The sequence below is a fragment of the Drosophila guanche genome, unplaced genomic scaffold, assembly GCF_900245975.1.
Source record: "Drosophila guanche unplaced genomic scaffold, DGUA_6, whole genome shotgun sequence".
In the NCBI taxonomy this organism is placed as follows: domain Eukaryota; kingdom Metazoa; phylum Arthropoda; class Insecta; order Diptera; family Drosophilidae; genus Drosophila; species Drosophila guanche.
The window spans coordinates 7,065,528-7,087,513 of NW_022995744.1; the positions used below are offsets into that span (position 1 = coordinate 7,065,528).

General features: G+C 46.8%; 4 protein-coding genes across 7 annotated transcripts; 1 reads left to right on the forward strand and 3 right to left on the reverse strand.

The window, feature by feature from the left end:
* Positions 1–1,591: 1,591 nt before the first annotated feature.
* Positions 1,592–9,385, reverse strand: LOC117580402 (carboxy-terminal domain RNA polymerase II polypeptide A small phosphatase 1). Of its 2 annotated transcripts, none has more exons than XM_034266949.1 (6): positions 9,182–9,385; positions 8,549–8,732; positions 3,060–3,295; positions 2,820–3,001; positions 2,593–2,746; positions 1,592–2,531 (listed from the first exon to the last, which is right to left on the reverse strand). In XM_034266949.1, exons 2-6 carry the CDS (start codon positions 8,628–8,630, stop codon positions 2,202–2,204), a joined length of 984 nt encoding a protein of 327 aa, XP_034122840.1. In that variant the 5' UTR covers positions 8,631–8,732; positions 9,182–9,385; the 3' UTR covers positions 1,592–2,201. The 2 variants fall into 2 exon arrangements, with proteins under 2 accessions (XP_034122840.1, XP_034122838.1); XM_034266947.1 differs by having other exon boundaries at positions 9,015–9,385.
* An 83-nt stretch (positions 9,386–9,468) lies between these two features.
* Positions 9,469–10,894, forward strand: LOC117580401 (28S ribosomal protein S31, mitochondrial). Its single transcript, XM_034266946.1, has 3 exons — positions 9,469–9,612; positions 9,676–10,143; positions 10,206–10,894. Exons 1-3 carry the CDS (start codon positions 9,575–9,577, stop codon positions 10,840–10,842), a joined length of 1,143 nt encoding a protein of 380 aa, XP_034122837.1. The 5' UTR covers positions 9,469–9,574; the 3' UTR covers positions 10,843–10,894.
* LOC117580400 (E3 ubiquitin-protein ligase mind-bomb) lies at positions 10,854–15,333 on the reverse strand. The gene is made up of 4 exons (XM_034266945.1): positions 14,923–15,333; positions 13,362–14,591; positions 11,311–13,296; positions 10,854–11,235 (listed from the first exon to the last, which is right to left on the reverse strand). Exons 1-4 carry the CDS (start codon positions 15,202–15,204, stop codon positions 11,095–11,097), a joined length of 3,639 nt encoding a protein of 1,212 aa, XP_034122836.1. The 5' UTR covers positions 15,205–15,333; the 3' UTR covers positions 10,854–11,094.
* A 551-nt stretch (positions 15,334–15,884) lies between these two features.
* LOC117579287 (titin) lies at positions 15,885–21,977 on the reverse strand. Of its 3 annotated transcripts, none has more exons than XM_034265089.1 (7): positions 21,887–21,977; positions 21,711–21,817; positions 21,528–21,645; positions 20,900–21,491; positions 16,793–20,834; positions 16,255–16,731; positions 15,885–16,187 (listed from the first exon to the last, which is right to left on the reverse strand). In XM_034265089.1, exons 1-7 carry the CDS (start codon positions 21,911–21,913, stop codon positions 15,950–15,952), a joined length of 5,601 nt encoding a protein of 1,866 aa, XP_034120980.1. In that variant the 5' UTR covers positions 21,914–21,977; the 3' UTR covers positions 15,885–15,949. The 3 variants fall into 3 exon arrangements, with proteins under 3 accessions (XP_034120980.1, XP_034120981.1, XP_034120979.1); XM_034265090.1 differs by having other exon boundaries at positions 16,793–18,810; positions 18,985–20,834; positions 20,900–21,645; XM_034265088.1 differs by having other exon boundaries at positions 20,900–21,645.
* Between the last annotated feature and the right edge of the window lie 9 nt (positions 21,978–21,986).

The window sequence follows — 21,986 nt, forward strand, 5'->3', positions numbered from 1 at the left end:
TATCGATCGCATTTTACACTTAGATTTCGTGATTAGCTTGAATCCGCTCTTATATCCATCGTTATATTTTAGCAGCAGGTGTAAATGATATACAATATAGTTATTCTTGCTTTATGTATACATAAAATTACTTGCTTCGATTGCAAAACAAATATATGAGAATATCGCGCGTTTGCAACGTGCCAAATTTTGTATATATGTTTTTTGCATTCATTCATTATATTATTTTTTAGTTTTATAGCAAATTAAAAAAACACAAAGGCCTATGCACTAGGCCTAACGAAAAGAATTGTTCGGTTAGTTTAAGGAAATATATAAAGATATATATATAGATAGATAGATGGATAGATAGATATAGTATATGCAAATAGAGAAGAGGTTAAAGGTTGAAGGAAGAGTCTCGTCCTGGACTGCGGTCTGTGCGTGGGTCTGTTTCGGTTTCTGGAGAATGTCTGGGGTATAGCAATAGCGTCTTTTGTCTATATAGATATATATGTTTAATATGTATCAGGTGGGATTTCGGCGTGGCCAGCTTGAGCTCAATATATATAATATACTATATAATATATATGTATATGTATGTATGATTTGTTTTTGGTCGGAGTTGAAAGAAGCATTAGGTATTCCGTTGTTCATCGCTTTGCACACAGAGAAAGAAGGGGAGTTGGGGACCGAAAAGTATGTTAAACGTATACATATATTGCAATGCGTTTCGTAAGCGCACTTGATAAAGGAGTATAAGGGAGAATGGTGAAAAAAATCGAACATAAAGCGGTTAAAATATATATATACTCGTATGTATATTCGTTTAAGCCTAGAAAAAGTGTTGCAAACTGAGCTTGGGCGTGGCACAAAGACAGGAATTTGAATTTACATCAAGATTTGTATAGCAAAGAATTCAGAATTCACGGAAAAGGGGTTTTAGGTAAGTTCGAAATACATAGAAATTCCCGATTTTGTGCCACAGAGAAGCGCAATTCATTTTTTTCTGTTAACTACGGTCGCCCCGCAGACTTTTTAGATGCCTTATAGATAGATCTCTTATCCCCTTTTACCCTCCAGCACTGCAACTAAAACTCGTTTATACGTGGACCCCAACCAAACCACAAAACAACACAGTAGACAATACCGCCTGCCAGAGACACATATTTCAGGAAACCAAATTCTGGATCAGAACAACCATCAACCATAAATCCATTTCTGATCTCCGATCGACCGCCAACTCGTGACATTTGGCGTGCGGCAGTGAGCAGCGCAACGGTTAGAAGTCCACGCATAAACGATCTATCAATAAATATACCAAATATTTATACATTATACATGCCTTAGTGCCTACGAACGCATGTGTAGACACATGCCTTAAATATAGTAATATATATATATATATATATGTATTGTATATATAAATTTCTTTTAGTACACATATTAAATATTTTCTTTTAAGTTTTTTTTTCCTTTTTTTCTTGTTTTCCTTTGCTTTCTTTTTGTTTTTCTTCTTTTTAATAAAAAATATATATAAATATATGCTATTTTGAATTTGATTTTATCTCTCTGATCATATGTATAGTTAATCATATATTTTTTTTCTTTACTTTTCTTTGTTATTATTTTTATGCATTTAAATCTTTTTGCTTGCTCAGTTGGTTTTCCATTAAATACGCTTACAGATTTACATATATAGAGTGTATATAAAAAGTTCAATGATTATTGGTTGGATTCGGGGAATAGGTTATACATGGGGCTTATGCCTGGGCTTTAGTGTAGTGTACCCCTGCGATGGGGTACCGCGCGCACGCAAGCAAGCAGAAGAAGTCCAGCGATTAGCAATCGTTTCAAACACAATAAAAATATAATAATTAGAGCAAAAAAAAAATATATATAAAACAAGAATAAATAACAATTGTGTAAGTAGGAGGGGGATTGGTTTTCATACAAATTATAAAATATATATATACATATCTGTATATATATAAAGATGTTTTAAAACTGAAGCCTTAAACCTATGTGTGTCGAGCGGGATTGGTTTGGTAGATACGAGATGGGACTGAAGAAAGGGTCTGAGAAAAGTGACTTGTGTGTGTTGCGGTGTGGCGTGGTGTGGGCATGGGCGTGTTTTTTTGCTTGCTTATGTGCCTGCTTGGTCTTGTATTAATATGTATAAACGTTTATCATATATTTATAAACATTAGTTCCCACTGATGTTACGTCTTTTGCAGCAGCTCGCTTTGTGGGCTGGGCGGACTGGGCGACTGTTGTTGCAGCATTGTCGGGGCTGACAGTGTTGTTGCCTGTGTAATAACTGTCGTGGCAGAGATGGTCTGTTGCTGTTGCTGCTGCTGCAGTTGATTGGGTGCCTGCTGCAGCTCCTGCGGGTGCTGCTGCAGCTGGTTCGATTGATGATTGTTCAGCGGCTGATTTGAATTGCAGAGCACCGAATAGACGGAATCAACTTTGCTTAGCTTCTCGAAAAGCGGGATCAGTTCGCGCAGTTCACAGTCGGTGACATCGTCGAACCAGGATTTTACAGGAACCTTAAACAAAACAGAACAGAATTAATATTAAATTGATTATGTTTATGTTTCGATAACTTACTGCGTTGTCTGGATGAAATATATAACTGGCCGGTGAATTGTCAACAATGACAATCTTTTGAAGATCACGACCCAAACGATTCAGATCCTTAATGTAATTACCCCTGTAATAAACGCACGATTCCCTAAACAGTCTTGCACGAAACACATTCCATCTGAAAATACAAATGTTATAGTTTTTATTACAATTTTTATTCCTTGTATAATCTCTGCCGTTTCTACACTCACTTGTCTAACAGATCTGCTACGGGATCTGCATATTTGGCTAGTGATGCTGTAAACAAAACGCACTCGTACAATTCGCCCATCTTCTGCAGAAACTCATCCACATGGGGTCGCTTCAGAACGTACACCTGATGTACGGTTCCATCGATCTCCACGGGCACTATGAAATCTGCATTCGGTATGGGCTAGAAAAATACAAAATATATTATATTTGCACTGATTTGAGGGTGTAGGGAGACTCACCTTAAAACTACTATGCACTAGGGTCTCATCCAAGTCGATAACCATGCACTTTCTGTGCACATCGGTGAGCCTAACCTGAGGTAGTAGGTACCTTTGTTGGTCCTGTAAAGGTGGCGGTGTTGTAGAGCCATCGATTTGTGTGCCATTCTGGTTTGTTTTTGTTCGATTTCGTCGCCAGCAACAGAGCAGAGACTGGATAAATCCACGCTTTTGTGGCTTTAAGCGTTCCACATCGTCTGTGGATTATAGAAAGACAAAAAGAGTAGATTTATCAGTATACAAAACGTAAAAGATTGCAAAATTCCACTCTATATTGAATTATAAATGAGAATCCAAGGGAACATTCCTTCACTTTTCCATTGTTTTCTGTTCAATAAAATACATCCTTCTTTTCCGCCTCCAGTGTTTTCCTACCAAGTTCATATATTTATGTAGAAATACCTTATTAAACTGTTTCCGATCAAGTTCATAAACATACGTTCGAATATATGGAATTTCCTTGATATTTTCTTAATGGCTCCATCAATTTAAATACAAATTCCACGCCGACGTTCCATAAAAACTTCTCTCCGACTGTCTGACTCTATATTTAAGATCACGCCGCAGCCCACAAAACGCCCACTAATTTTCAACATTTACTCGTACGTACATAAACATTCGCATGCGTATACCATTTAGTACATATTTCCATTCCATTCCTTCATTTGTATCTGTTGTTTGTTGCTTTTCTGGCTGGATTACTATTTACGGATTTGCAGTTCATAAAGCCATAAACATTTCTGTGTTTGGCTAAAAATTAGCATAGAACAAATATAGGTCTATTACGATATCTACCATACATACATACATACATACATCTGATGGTTAATACTGCAGTACTACATGCAATGCAGATAGTTAGTTTGGGTTTCTTGTTTATTTGTGCGAAAATGTTTAAAAATAGAAGTCAAAGGCAGAATATTGTACAAGACAGTCGGGGGTGGGGTACGGGGACGTGGGCGTGTGCCTCGTACAACATGCGTTTAATCGATGGGAAATTGCTATAATTGCATGCAAAAGCACACACAAGGAGCAAGCTAAAGTGGGAGAGGGAGATAGTTGGTTGTAGATTGAAAGATAGATAGATAGAAGGTCACAGGTTGACCTTTAAGCAGACGCAACCTTTTGCGAGTGGTTGGCAGGTCCGCCACAGTCCGTCCGCCATTTGCAGCTTTGTGTGCCAACAAAAGGAAACAGCAGTCAAACATCACTTAGCAGAGAAAACAAGCCTCAAGTGTAGCGAAATACCGTAAGTGGAAGGGAGAGGAATAGAGGGTGCTGCACTGCTCGAGTGGGCGGTGGAATGCAGTAGCGTAAGAGGGATAAGAGATGCCTGCCTCACAGCTCTTCTTTAGCTCTAAGCCAAACGTAACGGTTCATTGAACCGTTAGCCAAGTGAAAACTAAGCTTAGGATGTGACGCCAAGCTTTTTTTGTGTTCTTGTTTCTCTTTTCTTTTCTTCTTAGTGTTTGTTTCTCTATGTTTTTTTCCTCTTCCTATTTTTCGCCCCATCCTTTTCCATCTCAAACGCCGACTGAAGTGCAAATGCACTTGAATATTTTATGAGCGTGCTGTTGCTGCTGCTTTTGCAGCATAATGAAAGCTTTTTCTTCTACCAGTGTCTGGCATGCATGTAATTACCCTCTCAACCCGTTGCTTTTACCGTGGGAGGACCAAGGAGAATGAACCTCGACGAAACGAAACACTCAACTTGTTGAAACTCGACTGTAGAACAAGGTGCAAGCAAGCAAGGTACAAGGTAGGTATGTATAGCGTATCCTTGCTAATTTTATTGACAGCCATCTATATTTGGGTCGCTCTGATAGATGCGGGCAGGCAGCACCTTCGTCAGGCCCATACCACCTTCGCCCATCGAAGCCAAGCACCTATCCAATCAACGGCGAGCGACCAACCCACATCACATCCCGTCACATCCATTCACATCATACACTCAAATAGGCTTTTGGCCTATTTTTAAGGTGTTTCAAGTAAACTGTGCTGTTGAAAAACGCTTCAGCCTGGCTGTACAGCGTGTGGGCTGGCTGTGTGTGTGTATTCCCCCATCGCATTCCTTTTGTTCTTTTTCCGCAGACGACATATTTAGATGACCATATTTATAGATCATTATTGGAACAACAATCTGTCATGACTGTATGAGATTCTAATTTAATAGACAGCCAAATATGGCCACAAATATGCGGAACAGCCCAAGCGAATTATAATGAACGCTGTAAGTTTGTGAATTTCCAAGGAAGAAGAAAGAAGGAAAGTTCTTAAAGTTCACTTTATTATTTAGGGGTCACTCCCATAACCAATTCCAATACAAACACAATTGTTGTAAAGCAATACAAGAGATTAAATCACAGATTTATGTAAAATGAGAAGAAAACCAACCAAAGCAAGCCAAACCAAACCGAGAATCGTTGCATTAATTTATGCAAATGTAAATCCTTCTCCGCCAGACTGTTAAACGGCCTTACGCCTCAATTGAATTGTTCATTCACAGGACAACAGACAACAGACATATATATCCACTGATGCGGATCGCGGCATTGAAAATTATTCGAAAATTTGTCTTTTGTTATAATTTGTATGTAGTATATACCTTGTACATATATTTTTTTGACAAGTTTCTTCTGTTTCTGTTGGCGGGCAAGGTCTTGTCGAGAGATAAGGAGGGGCAGCGGCAACATTTGATAATTAATTTAAAGCAAATAAAACAAAAACAAAAATAATTCATATGAAATCAAGAGCACATGCACATACAACGCTTATCTAATCAAAATGTTTGCTATCTCGAAGAGAGAAGGGGCCAGGCCACATTATGATATCATTCTCGATTCGAAGCGGCAACTCCAACGGCAAACAACAAATTCTCGACCTTCAGCATATTTATGAAGCTTTTTTCTTCAAGTCAGCGACAGCTGGGAATTAAAGCTAAATAAAACTAAAATGGCACGTGATATAATAGGTCTATACTTGTGCTTGTGAATATCTTGAGAAACACCTGCCGGACAAGGGGAAACTCCCTCAGTATTGCAGCATCCAAATCTTTGTTCTTTTTGTGCTTTTAAGGGTTGGCCCTTTGTTTAACCCCCAGAATGTGGTTCAATGAACCCCCCATCATATCAGCTATAGAGATGAAATCTCCATGTACAGAACTAGCGTGGTTGACCTTTATCGATTTAATGAAAATAAGCAAATTTTGTATCTCGTTTGCGGTGATACAATTGCTCTCATTTATTTCCTATATATGGGAAATACTTATCCCCTGAGGCATTTGAAAATCATTTTGCACGCAGTCTCCTACTCATATAAGCCGTATATAATATTATTTTGTTCAATAATTATGCCCATTTGCAGTTCTCGGGATTCTGCATCTGTTGTGTGTCTGTCTCGTGTATCTCGCAGCATTGTAAGCAGGTCGACATTGGTATACGCTTTTGGGATAACTAGAAATAACTGGGGAAAACCCACTCTTTTTATAAGAAGGGTTCTTCTTTCCGTTTCAATTTTAGATACATTTCCCAACCAATTAAATGTCACTGTGCACTATGCTCGAGCACTTTGAACCCGTTTCGCATTTGTTTCTTTAACGTTTTGCTGTTATTTATAGATCTGCCAATTAATGAATAAAATGATAAACTTTTCGAGCAAGGGCGGATGGGGAATAAAGGGCATTAGAGTGAAACAAACAAAAAATTAAAAAGAAACAAAAGCGAGGGGGAAAAATGCTCTGTCTGTACAGAATACATACATACATTTGTATGTGTGGTGGGAATAGGGGTGTCGTTGGGGCTGCAGGTTGTGTGCGTGAGTAATTTGGCTTTAAAGACCTTGAGAAAATTGAAAAATCACAGCAATACAGCTAAAACAGCGAGAAATGAGATACTACGAGAGCGTTGCTCATAAAAACCATATAGATAGGTTTATACAAACATACATTATGTATGCATGTGAGTGGAAAATATATATGTATGTCTATATAAATATTTATACACGGTGAGGCAAAAGCACTTAGGCGGCGGTGGCGGTGGCACCCACTCTGAAATTTTGTATTAAAAAAGGAAAAACATATTTCAACTGTTGCTCTGCTCTGCCGGTCTGCTTCTAATGCTGGGCTCTTCACACCCACACACACGCACGCCTGGACAGACCAACACAGCTGTGGTGACGTCTCCGTCTCTCTCCCATCCCTCTCAGCCACGCCGTCTGTTGCTTTAAGCTCAACAAGTATGGATGAGAAAACTGCCCCCAAAGACCCTATTTGGGAGCAACAAATGCAGTGGGAACTTGATTTAAACAAGAAATCAGCTTTAAACTAAATTTATGATGTGAAAAAGCCATATTGATTGGATTTACAGGTAAAGAGAAAGAAAATACTTTTCATTTGCGCTAAATTGGCAGCCCCGTCGATCAAAAGTGGGCAAAGCAGCCAGCGAAAGAGACGTCAATTAACACCTAACCGCAATTCGTACACATTTGTAGATATTTATACATGTACATCGGTATGTATATTTTTTACTGTACACACAAATATGGCTTTGTACATACGCGACCGCAGATTAGATTAAATTTGTTATTACTTTAAGGCGTTCATCGCGGTTTTTTGCACTCGGGCCCCACCCCGCCTCCACTGCACTTAGCTGTTGTTCATAGTAGCCCAAAGCTTATTCCCCATATTTACAGCAAGAGTGTGGTTGGAGGCTCTCTCTATCTCTCTCCCTCTCTGCTTCTCACATTCATTCATTCATTCTCGCAACTTTTAAGCTACACTTTTTTTGTTCGTCTCACGCTTTTGTTTGTTTGTTTGTTTGCATCACTAGAAAAATAAGAAATAAAACTAGTTGTGGGGCTCCTCTCCATACCGGTTTCCCTCTTTTATAAGCATTTCTCAGTGTTTTTTCCGTTTTTTTCTGCTGCTGTGCAATTTAATTGGCAGTTTCTATTGTTGGACTTGGGTCGCGCGCTTCTCCGAAAGTAAACACGCAAAGGGGAAAGGCAAATAAAAGCCTTTCGTGCAATCTACAAAGGCCATGACGTCACACGCATGACAAAGACGTCATCAATAGATTACAGGTGGAAGTCGGGGGGATTGTGGGTTGAGTGGGGAGGTAGAGTTGCAACTGCGTCGCAAATAATTCGATAAATACAAACGAAGCTAGCAAGTGGTTAGATCATTCACAGTAGACAAGAGCAAATGTGAAGAGAGACATAGAGAGAAAAAAGTGAATACCAAAAAGGGGGCGACATACATACATCCATGTGTACATTAATACATATATGAAAGGTCACTGGGGTGCGGGGACAATTGTCCTTTGGGGCCGATTTCATCGTCTTTGTTGTGACGCCTTTCGATTATTGATGACTCACGGAGACGACGACGACAACTGGCTACTACAATGCGTCGTCGGTCTCATTTTTATTTTTGTGGTTTTCTTTTTGCTCACCTTTATCATTCGGATAACTGGGATAAACATTCAGTTGCTCATCATCGCGGGACACTTGTGTGATTATTGATGTTGCATCCATTTAAGCACACAATTTTGGATGTTATGTTGCCTGGCTGGCGTGCAAAAGGTTGCAACTCTCTCTCACTTCGGTCTTCTTGGCAGGTTGAACTCTGGGGGCACGCTGCAACGATGTGGGTTGGCAATCATTAAAAATCACTCGAATATAATTACGTTTTCTCTTTCGCACTCATTAATTTTCTTGAGAAACTTCCATGTTTTCTTTATATAGAAACACTTGCACACTCACACAACCGCACCACACACATTATTTTATATACATAGCACACACACTGGCACGCACACAACAGCAGGCTGTGCGGCTGTCTGTCCCAGACAGTGGAATTTTACAATTACGCTTTGGCAGTCCATTCGCTTTGATGGTTTTCCCCCCTTTGATATTCACCTCTCGCTTCTTACAGAATGCACTTTCAAAAATTGATATTCCTTTTCGTATCGTATGCTAAAAAACACTTTCTTTCCCGTTGCTCATTCTTTTTATTTTTCTTCGCGTCTGCTTTTCGCACGCAGCTTCTCAGCGTTTTATTTATAAACGCATACACGCACACTCACACTACACTCCACACACAAGCACAGCACACGCACGCAGACACAATTCCTCGACTGCTGTTATTTCGATCTCGTTCTTTAATTTTTTGCGTTCGTGTTGCTCTTTTGCATCTTATTTATTCAATCTAATTATTTAATTAATAAAAACAAAACGTGTACGGACGAAAAAAACCAAGATTGAAAGCGACGTGCGACACGGCCAGTGTGACCGCAGAATTGTTAATGAAAAATCCCTGACCATACATAGCAAATTGGTGTTTAAATATACCAAAAATGTATATGTCGGTATATAAGAAAGTTAGGTTCTGAAAATGGTCACACTTGGCTATTTTGTTGTTACGCGAGCGACTTTTTTGCTTTCATTTCTGGCTAAAATTATCAAAGAAATTGGCTAAAATGTTGGCTCTACGCAGCTCCCAGAGACTGGGCTTACGGTAAGCTATAATTTGGAACTATTCACCTGCTAAGAATCATTAAATTTGCTGGTTTCAATTCAGATCTTTGCTGCCGGCTGTCTACAAAAACGTGGGATTGACCAACAGCTACTCCTCCTCCTCGCAGTCCAAAGACGACGACGGCGGCTACTCCTCTGACGATGAAAAGCCGAAGAAAAAGGCACCCAAGAAGGTAGAGGAGACAGCGGCCCAGCGCTTGAACCGCCTGCTTGGCAGCATGCAGGCCACAGACCAAATGTCGGCCGCAGATTTTCCACGTCCCGGCGAAGCCAATCGTCGTCGCAAGGAAGCCTTGAAACAGGATGCTGCATCCAAAAATGTCCTAACGGCAGCCAAAAACATTGCCAGCATGCTGGGTACCAGCGAGAGTGACAAAAAGCAGACAGAGTCCGAGCTGCTGGCCAAACTGTTGGGTCATGGTGCCGCAGCTCCTCCAGCAGCGAGTGGCGAGGCACAGGCGTCAGACCCAGCCAGTGGAGGTGCCGCACCCGAGAAGGAGCTTAATCTGAGGTGAGTGTGCAAACGCGTTGAGATTATCTCATCCCAAGTCTGCTTGCTCTATCTTTTTCCAGCGAACTTATTGTGGGCATGAAGATCGATCGCCGCCAGCAGCCACAGCAGGTGGAACAGACACGTGGGGAGTATGTGCGCCGCACCATGGCCTCGCGCTCCAAGCATTCGGATCGCTATCAGCAGCGTCCGCAGAGGCACACCAAACGCGAGGCAGAATCCTTCACGGGCAGCGTCAATCTGTTTGGCGGCGAGCCACTGGGCATCTTCAAGGAACCCCTTCCGATCTCAGGCGACATTCTCTCCACCTGGTCGCAGCTGAGTGAGCGCGAACTCAGCCTCCATGCTGCCCATCCGCCGGCAAACTACTTCGAACAGATGGTCCTGTGGACGGAGCAGGGCAAGGTCTGGCGCTTTCCCATTGACAACGAGCAGGATTGGGTGGATGAGGTGAATGTGGACTTCTCGGAGCACATCTTCCTCGATCAGCATCTGGAGGACTGGTGTCCCAGCCGGGGGCCCATTCGGCATTTCATGGAGCTCGTCTGCGTGGGTCTCTCCAAGAATCCCTACGTGACGGCCCAGGAGAAGAAGGATCACATTATGTGGTTCCGGGACTACTTTGAGACCAAGAAGGACATCCTCAAGGATCTGATGGAGAACGAGCCCAGCGTCAAAGTCAAGAGTGTATCCGCATAAGCACCGTCGTATTGTTGGAATATTTGTTAAAAATATATTTTTTGCTTTATAAGACGCGCGTTCAAGAGATATTTGTGTAGATATATAATCGTATATATATGTGTGTGTGTGGAGAGTCTGTTATATATCCTGCAGGGTGTGGGGTATATATAATCCTAATACTTTTTACTCCTGTGCCATTCGAGACGTGTGCGGCTTCGGCTGAGTGTGCGCGGAATGTTGTACGTGTGTTGCCGGAAAGGGGCTTCGGCTTCAGAAGAGCAGGATACGTTTCTCCACCGTCTTGCGGCAGATGGGGCAGCCCTCGATCTGGTCACCGCACATCTGGCAGGTGCCGTGGCCACACAGGAAGACCATATTCTTGATGCGATCAAAGCAAACGGGGCACATGGTCTGCAAAAATAACAGAACAAAACATAGAATTAATCTCTCTGCACTCCCAGTGGCACTCCTCTTTGAGACACTCACCTGCTCTTTGATGTCCTGCAGCTGCTGCTTGAGCTTCTGCACATCGTCCATTTGGAAATTGTTGACATTGGAAGGCGCCACCATGCCGCTGGCAGATGCCAGATTCGAGGAGGCAGCTGCTGCAGCGGCTAGCAAATTGTTCTGGCTATTCAACTGATTGCTGCTGCCTGCCACGGGCGTCACCACAGTGTTGTTCATGGCCACGCTGTGGCCGGAGGTGTTCACGCATGGTATGGCCGCTGCCTCCATAAACTTCTCCCCCACTTCGGGCAGAGGGCAAATGAGCTGTGAGACGGCGGCGGTGGATGTAACCTTCTCTGGCCGCCCCATGCCGCCACAGCAGAGGCTGAAGGAGAGCATTTCGTCCACTTGGGTGCGACAGAGCACGCACTTCTTCATGAGAACGCTGCAGTGCTCGCATGCCACCATATGGCCGCAGGGGCGGAAGAAGACGGCCGCCCGACGATCCGAGCAGACCATGCACTCATCAATCTTCTCGCGCGAGGACACTGTTTCGCGGCAAATGAGGCACTTCTTGACGCGCGGTGCACACGTGTCGCAGCAACTGACGTGGCCGCAGGGCTTGAAGACTGTGTCCCGCTTGGCATCCGAGCAGACCATGCATTCCTCTATGCTGGCGCCGCCCGACTTAGAGGGCTCCACGTGCAGGGACTGACTCATGTCCGAGTTGAGGCCACTCAGGCCGAACGACGAAGACGAAGCTGAAGTGGAGGCCGCGTTGGCTAGCGGCAGGCTGGCCGAAGACGATTGATGCATTGCAGCTCCACCAGAGGCTCCTCCTCCAACGCCGCTGCCGCTGCCGCTGGCACCTGCCCCACCAGCTGCTGCTCTGGCTCTGGCATTCAGGCTGGTGCCGGCAACATTTCCGGGCAACTCCGAGTCATCGGTCTTGCGCTCGTTGTAGCACTTGACGAGAGTCTTGCAGAGATTCGGATCTGGGCACAGGTCCAATGGCGTTTGCTGCTTGCGATTCTTGAGCGTTAGATCGGCCCCGTTGGCGGCCAGAAAGCAGGCAATCGAGGCCGAGGCCTTCTTGTTGTTGGCATTGCGCAGGCCCATCAGCAGCTTGCCGAAACCCTCCACATCCTGCAGCTGCTTCAGCTGCGACAGTGTGTGATGGCGCAGTGCCTCGTGCAGGGGCGTGTCCCCATCCTTATCGGGTATATTCAGATCAGCTCCATCCTGGACGAGCAGCTTGACAATCTGCACATGCTGCCGCTCCACGGCCAGATGGAGGGCCGTCTGTAGGTTGACATTCTGCCTGTCCATGTTGGCCTTTCCCATGTGCACCAGCAGCTCGGCGATCTCCACGTGATTGTTGAGTGCGGCCAGATGCAGGGCCGTGTAGCCATCGTCCTTCTTCTCCTCAACAATCCACGGACGATTCGTTTTGGTCAGCAGTATCTTCATGGCGCTGGGATTGCCCTTCAGAGCTGCGTGATGCAGTGCATTGAAGCCATTGTTGTTGTTCAGCGTGATATCCGCCCCAAAGTCCAGCAGCAGCGACAACATCTCATCGTGCTCCTTCGAGATGGCGTCATGCAGCGGCGTATCTCCCTCGGAATCTTGCAGACTCGGGTGACAGCCCAGTGAGAGGAGCGTCTTCACCACATTCAGGTGCCCCTTGTTGACGGCTATGTGGAGGGAGGTCTGCCGTCGCTTGTTGCGCGCATTCAAGTCAGCTCCTGCCTTTGCGAGAATCTCAATGACTGCCGCCTCATCGCCAAAGGCCGCATGATGGACAGCCCGATCGCCGTCCTTGTCCTCGATCTCTACATCGACGGCGTGTCGCAGAAGCACTTGTATGACCTCGATATGACCATTCTGGCTGGCTGCCTGCAGGGCCGTGTGGCCGGCAAACACGCCATTCACATTCACATCTGGGCCAGAGGCGCTGGGCGAGGCGCTCGATGTGGATGGCTGTTGGCCAGCTGCAGCTCCAGCCAAGTACTCCTCGCAGCGGGCCTGAAATGAGAACATGAGGATTAGAATTTGCAGCTTGTTTGGTGCCGGATTGTGGCTATACTCACTGCAAATCCATTGGCAGCCGCTTTGACAAACTCCTCGGTGGCGTCGCCAGAGACATTCGGTTCGAAAAGCTTCTTGAGTATGGCCGAGAGACGCTCGCCACTGGGTATGACCGGAGCACAGTTGCCGTCGGCTGTGGACGAAGCCACCTTGCAGACGGCCAGGGGATTGTACGTCCAGGATGTGTTGCCCACCTCCACCTTGAGGTCATTGTCGTGGTACACCTGCTGAACGCGTCCAATCTTGCCCAATGTCAGCTGCATGGCATCGGCCCATTCGCCGTGGCCGCGTTGCAGGATCTTAATGCTCTCCACATCCGAACAGATCTTGACAATGTCGCCCACCTGGAACTCTGGCGGAGCGGTGGTCGGGGAGGAGACCTTGGTGAGGACAGCCGGATTGAAGGTCCAGCGATTGCCCGAATTGTAGGCCACCACAATGTCGTGATCCTCGTCGATGCCCACGACCATGCCGGCATTGCTGAGGCACTCGAACATGCCGTCTGTCCAGCCACCGTGGCCATGCTGCAGAGACTGGACAATCTCGAGGTCCAAGTCCACGGTGACTTTGTCCCCAATCTGGAAGCCATGCGGTCCCTTGCCGGGCCCATTCTCACCCAGCAGCGGCAGGTGATCTCGATAGACATTGCTGCCCTTGGCATCGTTGACGACCTTCAGGTCGGCCATGCCCTCGAAGCCAACGCGATAGAGATTCTTGGAGCCGTTGTCCCAGATCACGTAGGCAGCCGATCGGGGTGAGGCCGAGGACCAGTCCTGGATCTCATTGACCTTTCCGCGGCGACCCACGCCACCGTCCTGGTCCTCCCATTGCCAGTCGACGCCACGCACCACACGTGCGCCCGGGAAGATGCCCCTGGCCAGCACCTTCTTCGATTTACGACGCGGCTCAAGCATTGTGCGTTCCCCGCCAGGTGTCGTAATCCTATAGAAGCGATGCCGCAGATGATGCTTGTCGCCGTGATAACAGATCGAGCACAGGTCGTAGTTGATGCACTCGGCGCACTTCCAGCGTATGCCGAAGATCGGCTGCTGGCGACAGGTATCGCACATGGTCCCCTCATGCTTCACGCCCGTCGGGGCACTGTCCAGGATTCGCAGATCGTAGGCTCCAGCGCAGCGATAATTGGCAGCGGTGCCATTGTCCCAGACAACGACCACCTCCTCGGCGGACTCAAAGTTGCGGACAGTGCCAACGTGACCCTCGCCACCGTCCTGCAAAAGGGAAAATAAGAGAGAATTTCACGATTAGTCACCGTCTTTCGATGCAAATTTTGCGACTGAAACCCACGGCTACTACGATGCGAAAATTTCTGTTGAAGTGCATTATCGCAACTAACAGTTAGGGTAGGCAGTCGCCCAGCCTCTAGGGGCTATCTGTGGGCTATCTGCCGGCGAATCGATGGGTCGAAAATTATCTCGTCATCGCACAGTGGTTGAGGCTGTGCCAAAAGTGTCGATCGGAGTGGTTTAAGCAATTAATTCAATTGAACACAATTGAAAGTGTGTGCTGGGGCGGCACTGACACTGACCCCAACCCCCTCACCTGTTTGTTCCACTTCCAATCTGGACCACGTATCACCCGTGCCCCAACGCCCTCCATGGAGAAGCGTCTGGCGACGGCAGCCGCTGAGCCAGCAGCGCCTGCTCCACCGCCAGCTGCCGCAGTCGACGTCGTGCCACCTGCAACCGTTGCAACGTTTCCAGCGCTGCTGCTCACTACCACACCCACAGCTGCTGTCGATGAGTTTCCCGTCTGTGGTGCTCCGCTGGCATTTGCTGCATTTGTTGTGTCCTTAGCCGCCGACAAAGTTGCGGCGCAAGACATTTTCCAACGTCTTTCTGCTGCTGAGTATCCACTCTTGGTCTTTGCCCACAATTTCCACACTTTATTGCACAATTTTCATGTATTTTTCGCGTCGAAAACCAGAGTTTCAGCCGTATCGCTAGTGTGACCGCGGATTGTCGATAAATAATACCGAACGACCCAAAAAGCTATACTAAAATATACCTTCTCATGTTAAAAATATACCGTCATCTAAATAATTTTCCTCGATTTCGCTATTCTATTCAATAAAACTAGCTGGTTAGGATTCTCACTGTTAAAACTATTATTTTATACAATTCATAAATCAATTTTCCACATGATTGATTAGTTTACATGACTTGCTTTTATTGAATTGTTTACAACCTACCAACAAAATTAGCATAAAACGTTACGTGATTAGGCTTGGAATGTTACGTTATTTGACCGCTTGTTGCTTGCCAACCAGTTGTATGGTATAGTATAGGAATCTTGTACCTATTTTCGTTTTCAAAGCTGCTTTTAAACATTAAGATTGACTTTGTCTTATTTTATCGCCAACAAAATCTCATTTCTTATCCGCAAGGGTAGCAGAATGTTGCATGCCCGTGTAGCGGAACATATTGTGACATATTTATCGAAAAGTGTTGCTGGCCAATTAATCTTCCCGTACACCTGCCCATCTAGCTAAAGAAAACCAAAAGTTCGTTTTAAATTTAAAAATGTAAATTTAAAAATAACAAAAAAATGTATAAAATTGTACAAATTATTAAGCTTTGAGATACTGCTCAGGATGAATGAGAAATGCTTCTAAGAAAGCAACTCCTTTTGGCAGAAATTGTATATTTTCGTTGAAGAGATGCAGTTTGGGCTGCAGAATATCTTTAAACGAAACTCTCTCAACATTGGCAATTTCAATCACGAAATCGGTCCTGTCAATGCGCGTGTGTGTATCCAACTCAATGAGCCTGCGCACAGTCTTTTTTATAACCATTCGATTCGCATGTCTAGAAGGGGGAAAAAGAACGAGAAATTGTAAGCATGTGAGGGGCACGAGGGATCGTCAGGTGTTACCTTTGCAGACTCGCCCTCGTGGCTGTGAGTACCGTTAGCAGTTTGTGGAATGTGCGTTTGATGTCCACACAAATTGCGTTTATACATTGCAGAAATTGTGCGAAATCCACCACACTGTTGCCCTCAATGGCGCTGGTCAGATTCACGGGCAACTTGAGCTGCAGCTGAAAGTCCAGCAGGTGCTCAAACGCTGTCCATCTTTGCAGTGGAATCGCTGTTGCCTGCTCCACCCCGATGTAGTTCACCACTATGCCAGTCTCAGCGTCATCCACTGTCTCGTAGTCCACAATCAGGCGGAATGTGGGGAGCAGTCGATGGGTGAATATCATTTTCCGCGAAATCTTTAGCTGATAGTCAAAGATCCAGTTGGGCTGCTGCTCGCCCAACAGTGCCTGAAGGCGATCGAAAAACGTTTCAAATGGTGGCTCGACCATCGGCTGCACAAGCTCCTGACTATCGGCCAGACTGCGCTTTAATCTAGAGTGTGGAGTGAATGTGTTAAAGCGGAAGGTAAATTGAATATTTCTGTGGATCTCACCCTTCGATCTTTATGCTGTATGCGGCCAACACTTCGTTGATGTCCCACTGGTTGGCCTCCGTCTGAGCCCCCTCCTCCTCCTCCTCGTCCAGCGCTTGCTCGAGTGCGTTGGTCTGCCTCTCCTGCTCCTTGATCTGCCAATATTCGTGCACATCGTCCAAGTTGGGCCTTTGTCTCACGCGTTGCAGCATTTCAATTTCCCGCGTCAGACCCCACTGGGGCAGGGAGGGCAGGACAAAGGAATCGTTGCTCAGCTTTGTTTCGTTTATGGATCGCCTGCAGTTTGCACACTTTCTGCAGGAGGCGCTGGAACCAGCAGCCACCATGCGAGAGCTCTCCTTTTGCTCCTGGCAGGGCTCAGGCTCTGCCTGTGGCTCTGCGGGCATTGCCTCATCATCCGTGTCCGGTTCATCCGCCAGCGTGGAGACCAAACTCAGCCGCACATTTTCTATCTTATTCGTCTCCGGCTCATCCATATCGATGTTCTCCACAAGGGCAGCCGCAAAGATGGTCGTGTCACCGGAGAGATTGATGAATTTTTGATTTGTGGGTGCGTAGCTCTTAAACGTACGATCTGTGGAGCTGCCACTATCCCTGTAGCCAGAGTTGCGCTGCTCCATGTGTTCCTGCTCTGGCTCTTTCTGTGTGGCAGCCTCCTCCAGCTCTTGCTCTGGCTCTGTGGCACTCACCGTCGGCTCCTTCTGCACCTGCTGCGCCTGGCTTTGAAAGTAAGCGGACACATCCGAAATGGTTATGGGCCTGCCCTCAAATACAGTGGCCTGCGGCGGCGGCTGCACCTCCATCACATCTGGATCATCATTCAATTTACGTGAGAAGCGGTCGCTCTGCACATCCCTCACTGGCTGCACACTTTCGTTGAAGTTCTCCAAGGGAATGCGTGTCTTGTTCGCCACTTCCTGAAGGGAAACTCTACTCAGATCCATCGACAACTCTTGATCTTCCTCCATCATTTTACTGTTCGCAAAAAGGTGTGTGTTACGCTTCTTGGACTCTGGCAGATTGGGCGTCAGGTGGGCTGGCAATCGCTTGGCAGCGGCACTGTGTCGTTTGGGTGTGCCAATTGCTGATTTTTCGCCCTCCAATTCCATTCTCACGGAGTGATAGATGGAGCGTTTCCTTCGCAGCGATGCCTGAAGCGGACCAAGAGCTGCAGCCGACTCATTCGTCTCCTCCTCGAACTCTTCGAATTCATTCATGGAATTTCCAGACGCTGAGCGGTTCTGTTTCTGCATGGGAGTGATTGGGAGTAGCTCCAGAGGAGCTCTCAATGATTGCAGTGGACTCTGGAAGTCGTCATCATCCTCTTCCATCGATTCAGACATGATCATTGTCTGTTGTGCCCGGCCCCGGGAGCCACGATTTGGTGCCATTTTTGTAGACTTCTCGTGTGGTTTCGCTTCTTCCCTGTCCTCCTCCTCCATGGAGTTGCCCATGAGCAGAGTCTGACTTGCTTTAGATGGCTTTAATGCTGCCACATTTTGCTCAATGACCACAGATTTCTTCGCGGATTCGCGTGTGTTTCTCGGCTTGGATATGCACGTTTCCTCCTCGATGGGCTCTGCCATGAGCAGCGTTTGTCTACGATAGCCACTCAACGCAGCCTTAACGGGGGCCAGAGACTGCTCTTTCGTTCGATCTTCCACAATGGATTCCGCCGTTAAAAGAGTATTTCTGGCCACAGACTTCTTGGCGGATTCGCGAGTGTTTCTTGGCTTGGCTGTGCACGTTTCCTCTTCGATGGGCTCTGCCATTAGCAGCGTTTGTCTACGAAGGCCACTTGCTACATCCTTCATGGGGGCCACAGGCGGCTCCTTGGTTCGTTCTTCCTCTATGGGTTCCGCCATTAGCAGAGTATTTCTCGATTTGTAGTCCACAGCCTTCTTCGCGGATTCGCGAGTGTTTCTCATCCACGTTTCCTCCTCGATGGGCTCTGCCATTAGCAGCGTTTGTCTACGAAGGCCACTTGGCACATCTTTACCGGGGGCCACAGGCTGCTCCTTGGTTCGTTCTTCCTCTATGGGTTCCGCCATTAGCAGAGTATTTCTCGATTTGTAGGCCACAGCCTTTTTCGCGGATTCGCGTGTGTTTTTCGTGCACGTTTCCTCCTCGATTGGCTCTGCCATGAGCAAAGTTTGTCTACGAAAGCCACTTGGCACATCTTTACCGGGGGCCTTGGTGCGATCTTCCTCTATGGGCTCTGACATTACAAGCGTGTGCCGCGATTTGTATGACCGATAGACAGTTGATTGGTCGATTCGCCTCGTTTCCAGTTCCTCCATAAGGTCCTCTTCCATGGGCAGATTCTCCTTATTGGCGGATGTCAGCCGTGGCTCTTCCCTGGCTTGATTCGTATCCTCTTCAATGGGTTCGGACATGAGCAGCGTGTGCCTTGATTTCGTGCGCTGTTGTCCAGCTGAAGGATGCTGCAGCATGGGTTCCTCTTCTATGGGTTCCGCCGCAAGGAGAGTCTGTCGGGATTTGCCCCGTTGCTTTGCTGCTGACTTATCCATTCTGATGGGCGCAGCATCTTCCTCTATGGGTTCCGCCTGCAGAATGGTCTGTCTAGCTTTGGTTCTATGATATCCCATTGGCTGTTGCTCTTCCACGGGTTCTGGCTGCTGCAAATGATATTTCCTTGTGGCCCCAGTGGCTGCAACAGTCTGAGGTATGCTATCATCCTCCTCCAATGGCTCCGCCAAGTGTAGCGTATGCCTGGGCTTAGCTTTACTCTTTGCCGTCATAGGAGCGTTTGCCCTGATGTGCAGCTCCTTCAGGGGACTTATGATATCCTCTTCCATGCTCTCCTGCATCAGCAGCGTCTCCCTGCGTTTCGTTTTGCTGCCTACCCAAACGGGAGCTGGTTGCTGCGGCACATTGTTCAATGCGGGAGGTGCAGCTTCTACCTCTATGGGTTCCGCCTGAAGTATCGTCTGCCTAGCTTTGGATCTTTGATATTCCATTGGTTGAGGCTTCTCCACGGTTGCAGGTTCGGGTGCGGCTCTTTCAGCTACAGTTTCGTCTTTTTCCAAAGGTTCTTCCAGGTGCAGAGTTTGCCTGGGCTTAGACTTGCGCCCAATCGTAGGCAGCTCCTTGGGTGGACTTGTAGTATCCTCATCCATGCTCTGCTGCATAAGCAGCGTCTCTCTGCGTTTCGATTTGTTGCCCTTGCTGGGGATGTTCTCCGCGTACTGGCAGACAATCTCCTCCCGCACACACTGCACCACCTGAAGGCCCTTCATGCGCTGCTGCTGCGTCGTAGCTTCTTGCTCCATGGCCATGGACTCGTTCATGTGCAGGGTGCGTCGGGCACAGGAGCGTACTGGAGGCATGGCAGCAGCAGCAGCTTCTTCCTGATCCATTGCCGTGGGCTGACAAATGGTCTGTCTGGGTTTGGAGTGCTTTGGTGCTGGAAAGTCCTCTCTGCTAGGCAGTCCTAGATCCAGCTCCGAGTTCTCATATGTTGTCTCTCGCCTCGTGAAGCTCTTGGAATTGTTGCGGGACTGGGTCTCATCGCCCAGTTTGGCATGTGCCAGGAAGTTTGTGTTGTCCAGCATTAGCTCATCCGCCTGCGAGAGTCGATACTTGCGCTTGTCGTCTGCTGGCAGTTGCAGCTTTTCCCTCGGCAATGGCACTGCCACTCGCGGGGCCACTGGCGTTGTTAGTGCCAAGGGGGACATGGTCATATTCTCGCTGAAATTCAACGTTCCCCGCGGCTTGATGCTCCTGATGTTGATGCCCATTGGTTCCTGGTCTTGATCCTGCTGTTCGAGGCCATGCCAGAATCTCCTCTGCTTGCTACTGCGATCAGTTGGAGTTCTGGGTCCGTTTACAAGAACCTTTATCTTTCCCGCTTCCAGCTCGTCGTTCAGTTGGCGAAATGTCAACTTTTTGCTTATGTTTTTGCCGGAAATCATGTCAAATGGTATGAGCACAGACTCGTCGCCCATGTAGTTGATGGTGCTGTTGTTGGACTCTGCGCCGAAGGAGCCATTCGCTGCCAATCGATCTCTCGCATCGGAAACTGCAAAAGCAAAAAGAATCCACATTAAAAACTGCCAAAAAGGCGAAGAGGGAAGTCAAACCAACCGTTCATGTCGCAGTCAAAGGATATATCTGCCTGACGCTGGCTCTCCGCTCGGCTTTCTTCCGATTTTTGTGCAGCATTAACATTCTCCTTTGCCTTAGTTGTCAGATGTTGATTGGAGCAGTTGAGAAACTCCTGTTCCAGGTCCATGAAGCTTTGCGTAGCTGCAGCTGGGACAGGAACTGGTGCGACAGCTGCTGGCACTGGAACTGGCAAGGGTGCAGCGAATCCTATTGGCGTAATATCCATAAAGGAATCACCCCCAGATTTCGTTGGCTGTGTTTTCAAATGCTCCTTTTCGAACGTTGACAACTCCAGCGAGCAGTCATCTCTGAGTTTCGACGAGATATGCATCAGATCTATGGTCTTGTCCATAACACGATGATTGTACAGCGCATCCTTGAGCTTGTCCCGCCCTATGCAGGAGAGCGAGAAACTCTCAGCGTAGAGCGACTCGCGGGACTGCGTACTATTTCGGGCATTCCGATTCGTTTCACATGTCAGCATGGGCACATCCAGGCTCGTCCGTATATTCAATGTCGATTCTATTTGGGTACTTTGATGCTCGGGTATATTCTCCTTTTGCGCTGTCGGGATCGGCGTCGGCGTCGGCATCGGCATCGGCATCGGCATCTGGTGGCTGGGGCAAGTATTCGATGCCTTTTCTCTGCTGTCTTCGCCATTGGTGTGGTCCGATAATTCGTAGGAGTTATCCCAATAATGAGGTTCCTCTGTATTCACAAACTCCCTGTCAAGCATACATTATTAATTCAGCTGGTATAATTTAAATGCTTAAGCCAATTGCGCACTCACCTCACAGACTTCTTGCCGCTGAAACTGATGCGACGCTTCAGCAGGGAATTCCGCGTCGTCGATGGCGCTGTTTGATCGTGTTCTTTGGTTGGCGGTGGCTGCCGCAGCTTTAAATGCATACGTGCAATTGTCCAAATAAGTATTCGAGAGTATTTTTAAATTACAACAACACTCACCGAACTCCTACGTTTGTTTTTATCCATTTTGTGGCAAAGTTGTCGAAATTTTCAAATCTCATAGCGTCGCCAAATGTGACCGCAGCTTTTCCTTAAAATA

What these genes read in the sequence shown, in the direction of transcription:
- LOC117580400 (XM_034266945.1), bottom strand. Translation starts at nt 15,204, where the DNA reads ATGTCTTGCGCCGCAACTTTGTCGGCGGCTAAGGACACAACAAATGCA. An exon ending in ATTGGAAGTGGAACAAACAG is followed by an intron (nt 14,592 to 14,922) that starts GTGAGGGGGTTG and finishes TCCCTTTTGCAG; the next exon opens with GACGGTGGCGAGGGTCACGT. An exon ending in CGGCTGCCAATGGATTTGCA is followed by an intron (nt 13,297 to 13,361) that starts GTGAGTATAGCC and finishes TTCTCATTTCAG; the next exon opens with GCCCGCTGCGAGGAGTACTT.
- LOC117580402 (XM_034266949.1), bottom strand. Translation starts at nt 8,630, where the DNA reads ATGGATGCAACATCAATAATCACACAAGTGTCCCGCGATGATGAGCAA. An exon ending in TAGTGCATAGTAGTTTTAAG is followed by an intron (nt 3,002 to 3,059) that starts GTGAGTCTCCCT and finishes GTATTTTTCTAG; the next exon opens with CCCATACCGAATGCAGATTT. An exon ending in GTAGCAGATCTGTTAGACAA is followed by an intron (nt 2,747 to 2,819) that starts GTGAGTGTAGAA and finishes TTGTATTTTCAG; the next exon opens with ATGGAATGTGTTTCGTGCAA.
- LOC117579287 (XM_034265088.1), bottom strand. Translation starts at nt 21,913, where the DNA reads ATGGATAAAAACAAACGTAGGAGTTCG. An exon ending in AAAACAAACGTAGGAGTTCG is followed by an intron (nt 21,818 to 21,886) that starts GTGAGTGTTGTT and finishes ATGCATTTAAAG; the next exon opens with CTGCGGCAGCCACCGCCAAC. An exon ending in ACGAGGGCGAGTCTGCAAAG is followed by an intron (nt 16,188 to 16,254) that starts GTAACACCTGAC and finishes TCCCCCTTCTAG; the next exon opens with ACATGCGAATCGAATGGTTA.
- LOC117580401 (XM_034266946.1), top strand. Translation starts at nt 9,575, where the DNA reads ATGTTGGCTCTACGCAGCTCCCAGAGACTGGGCTTACG. An exon ending in TCCCAGAGACTGGGCTTACG is followed by an intron (nt 9,613 to 9,675) that starts GTAAGCTATAAT and finishes GTTTCAATTCAG; the next exon opens with ATCTTTGCTGCCGGCTGTCT. An exon ending in GAGAAGGAGCTTAATCTGAG is followed by an intron (nt 10,144 to 10,205) that starts GTGAGTGTGCAA and finishes ATCTTTTTCCAG; the next exon opens with CGAACTTATTGTGGGCATGA.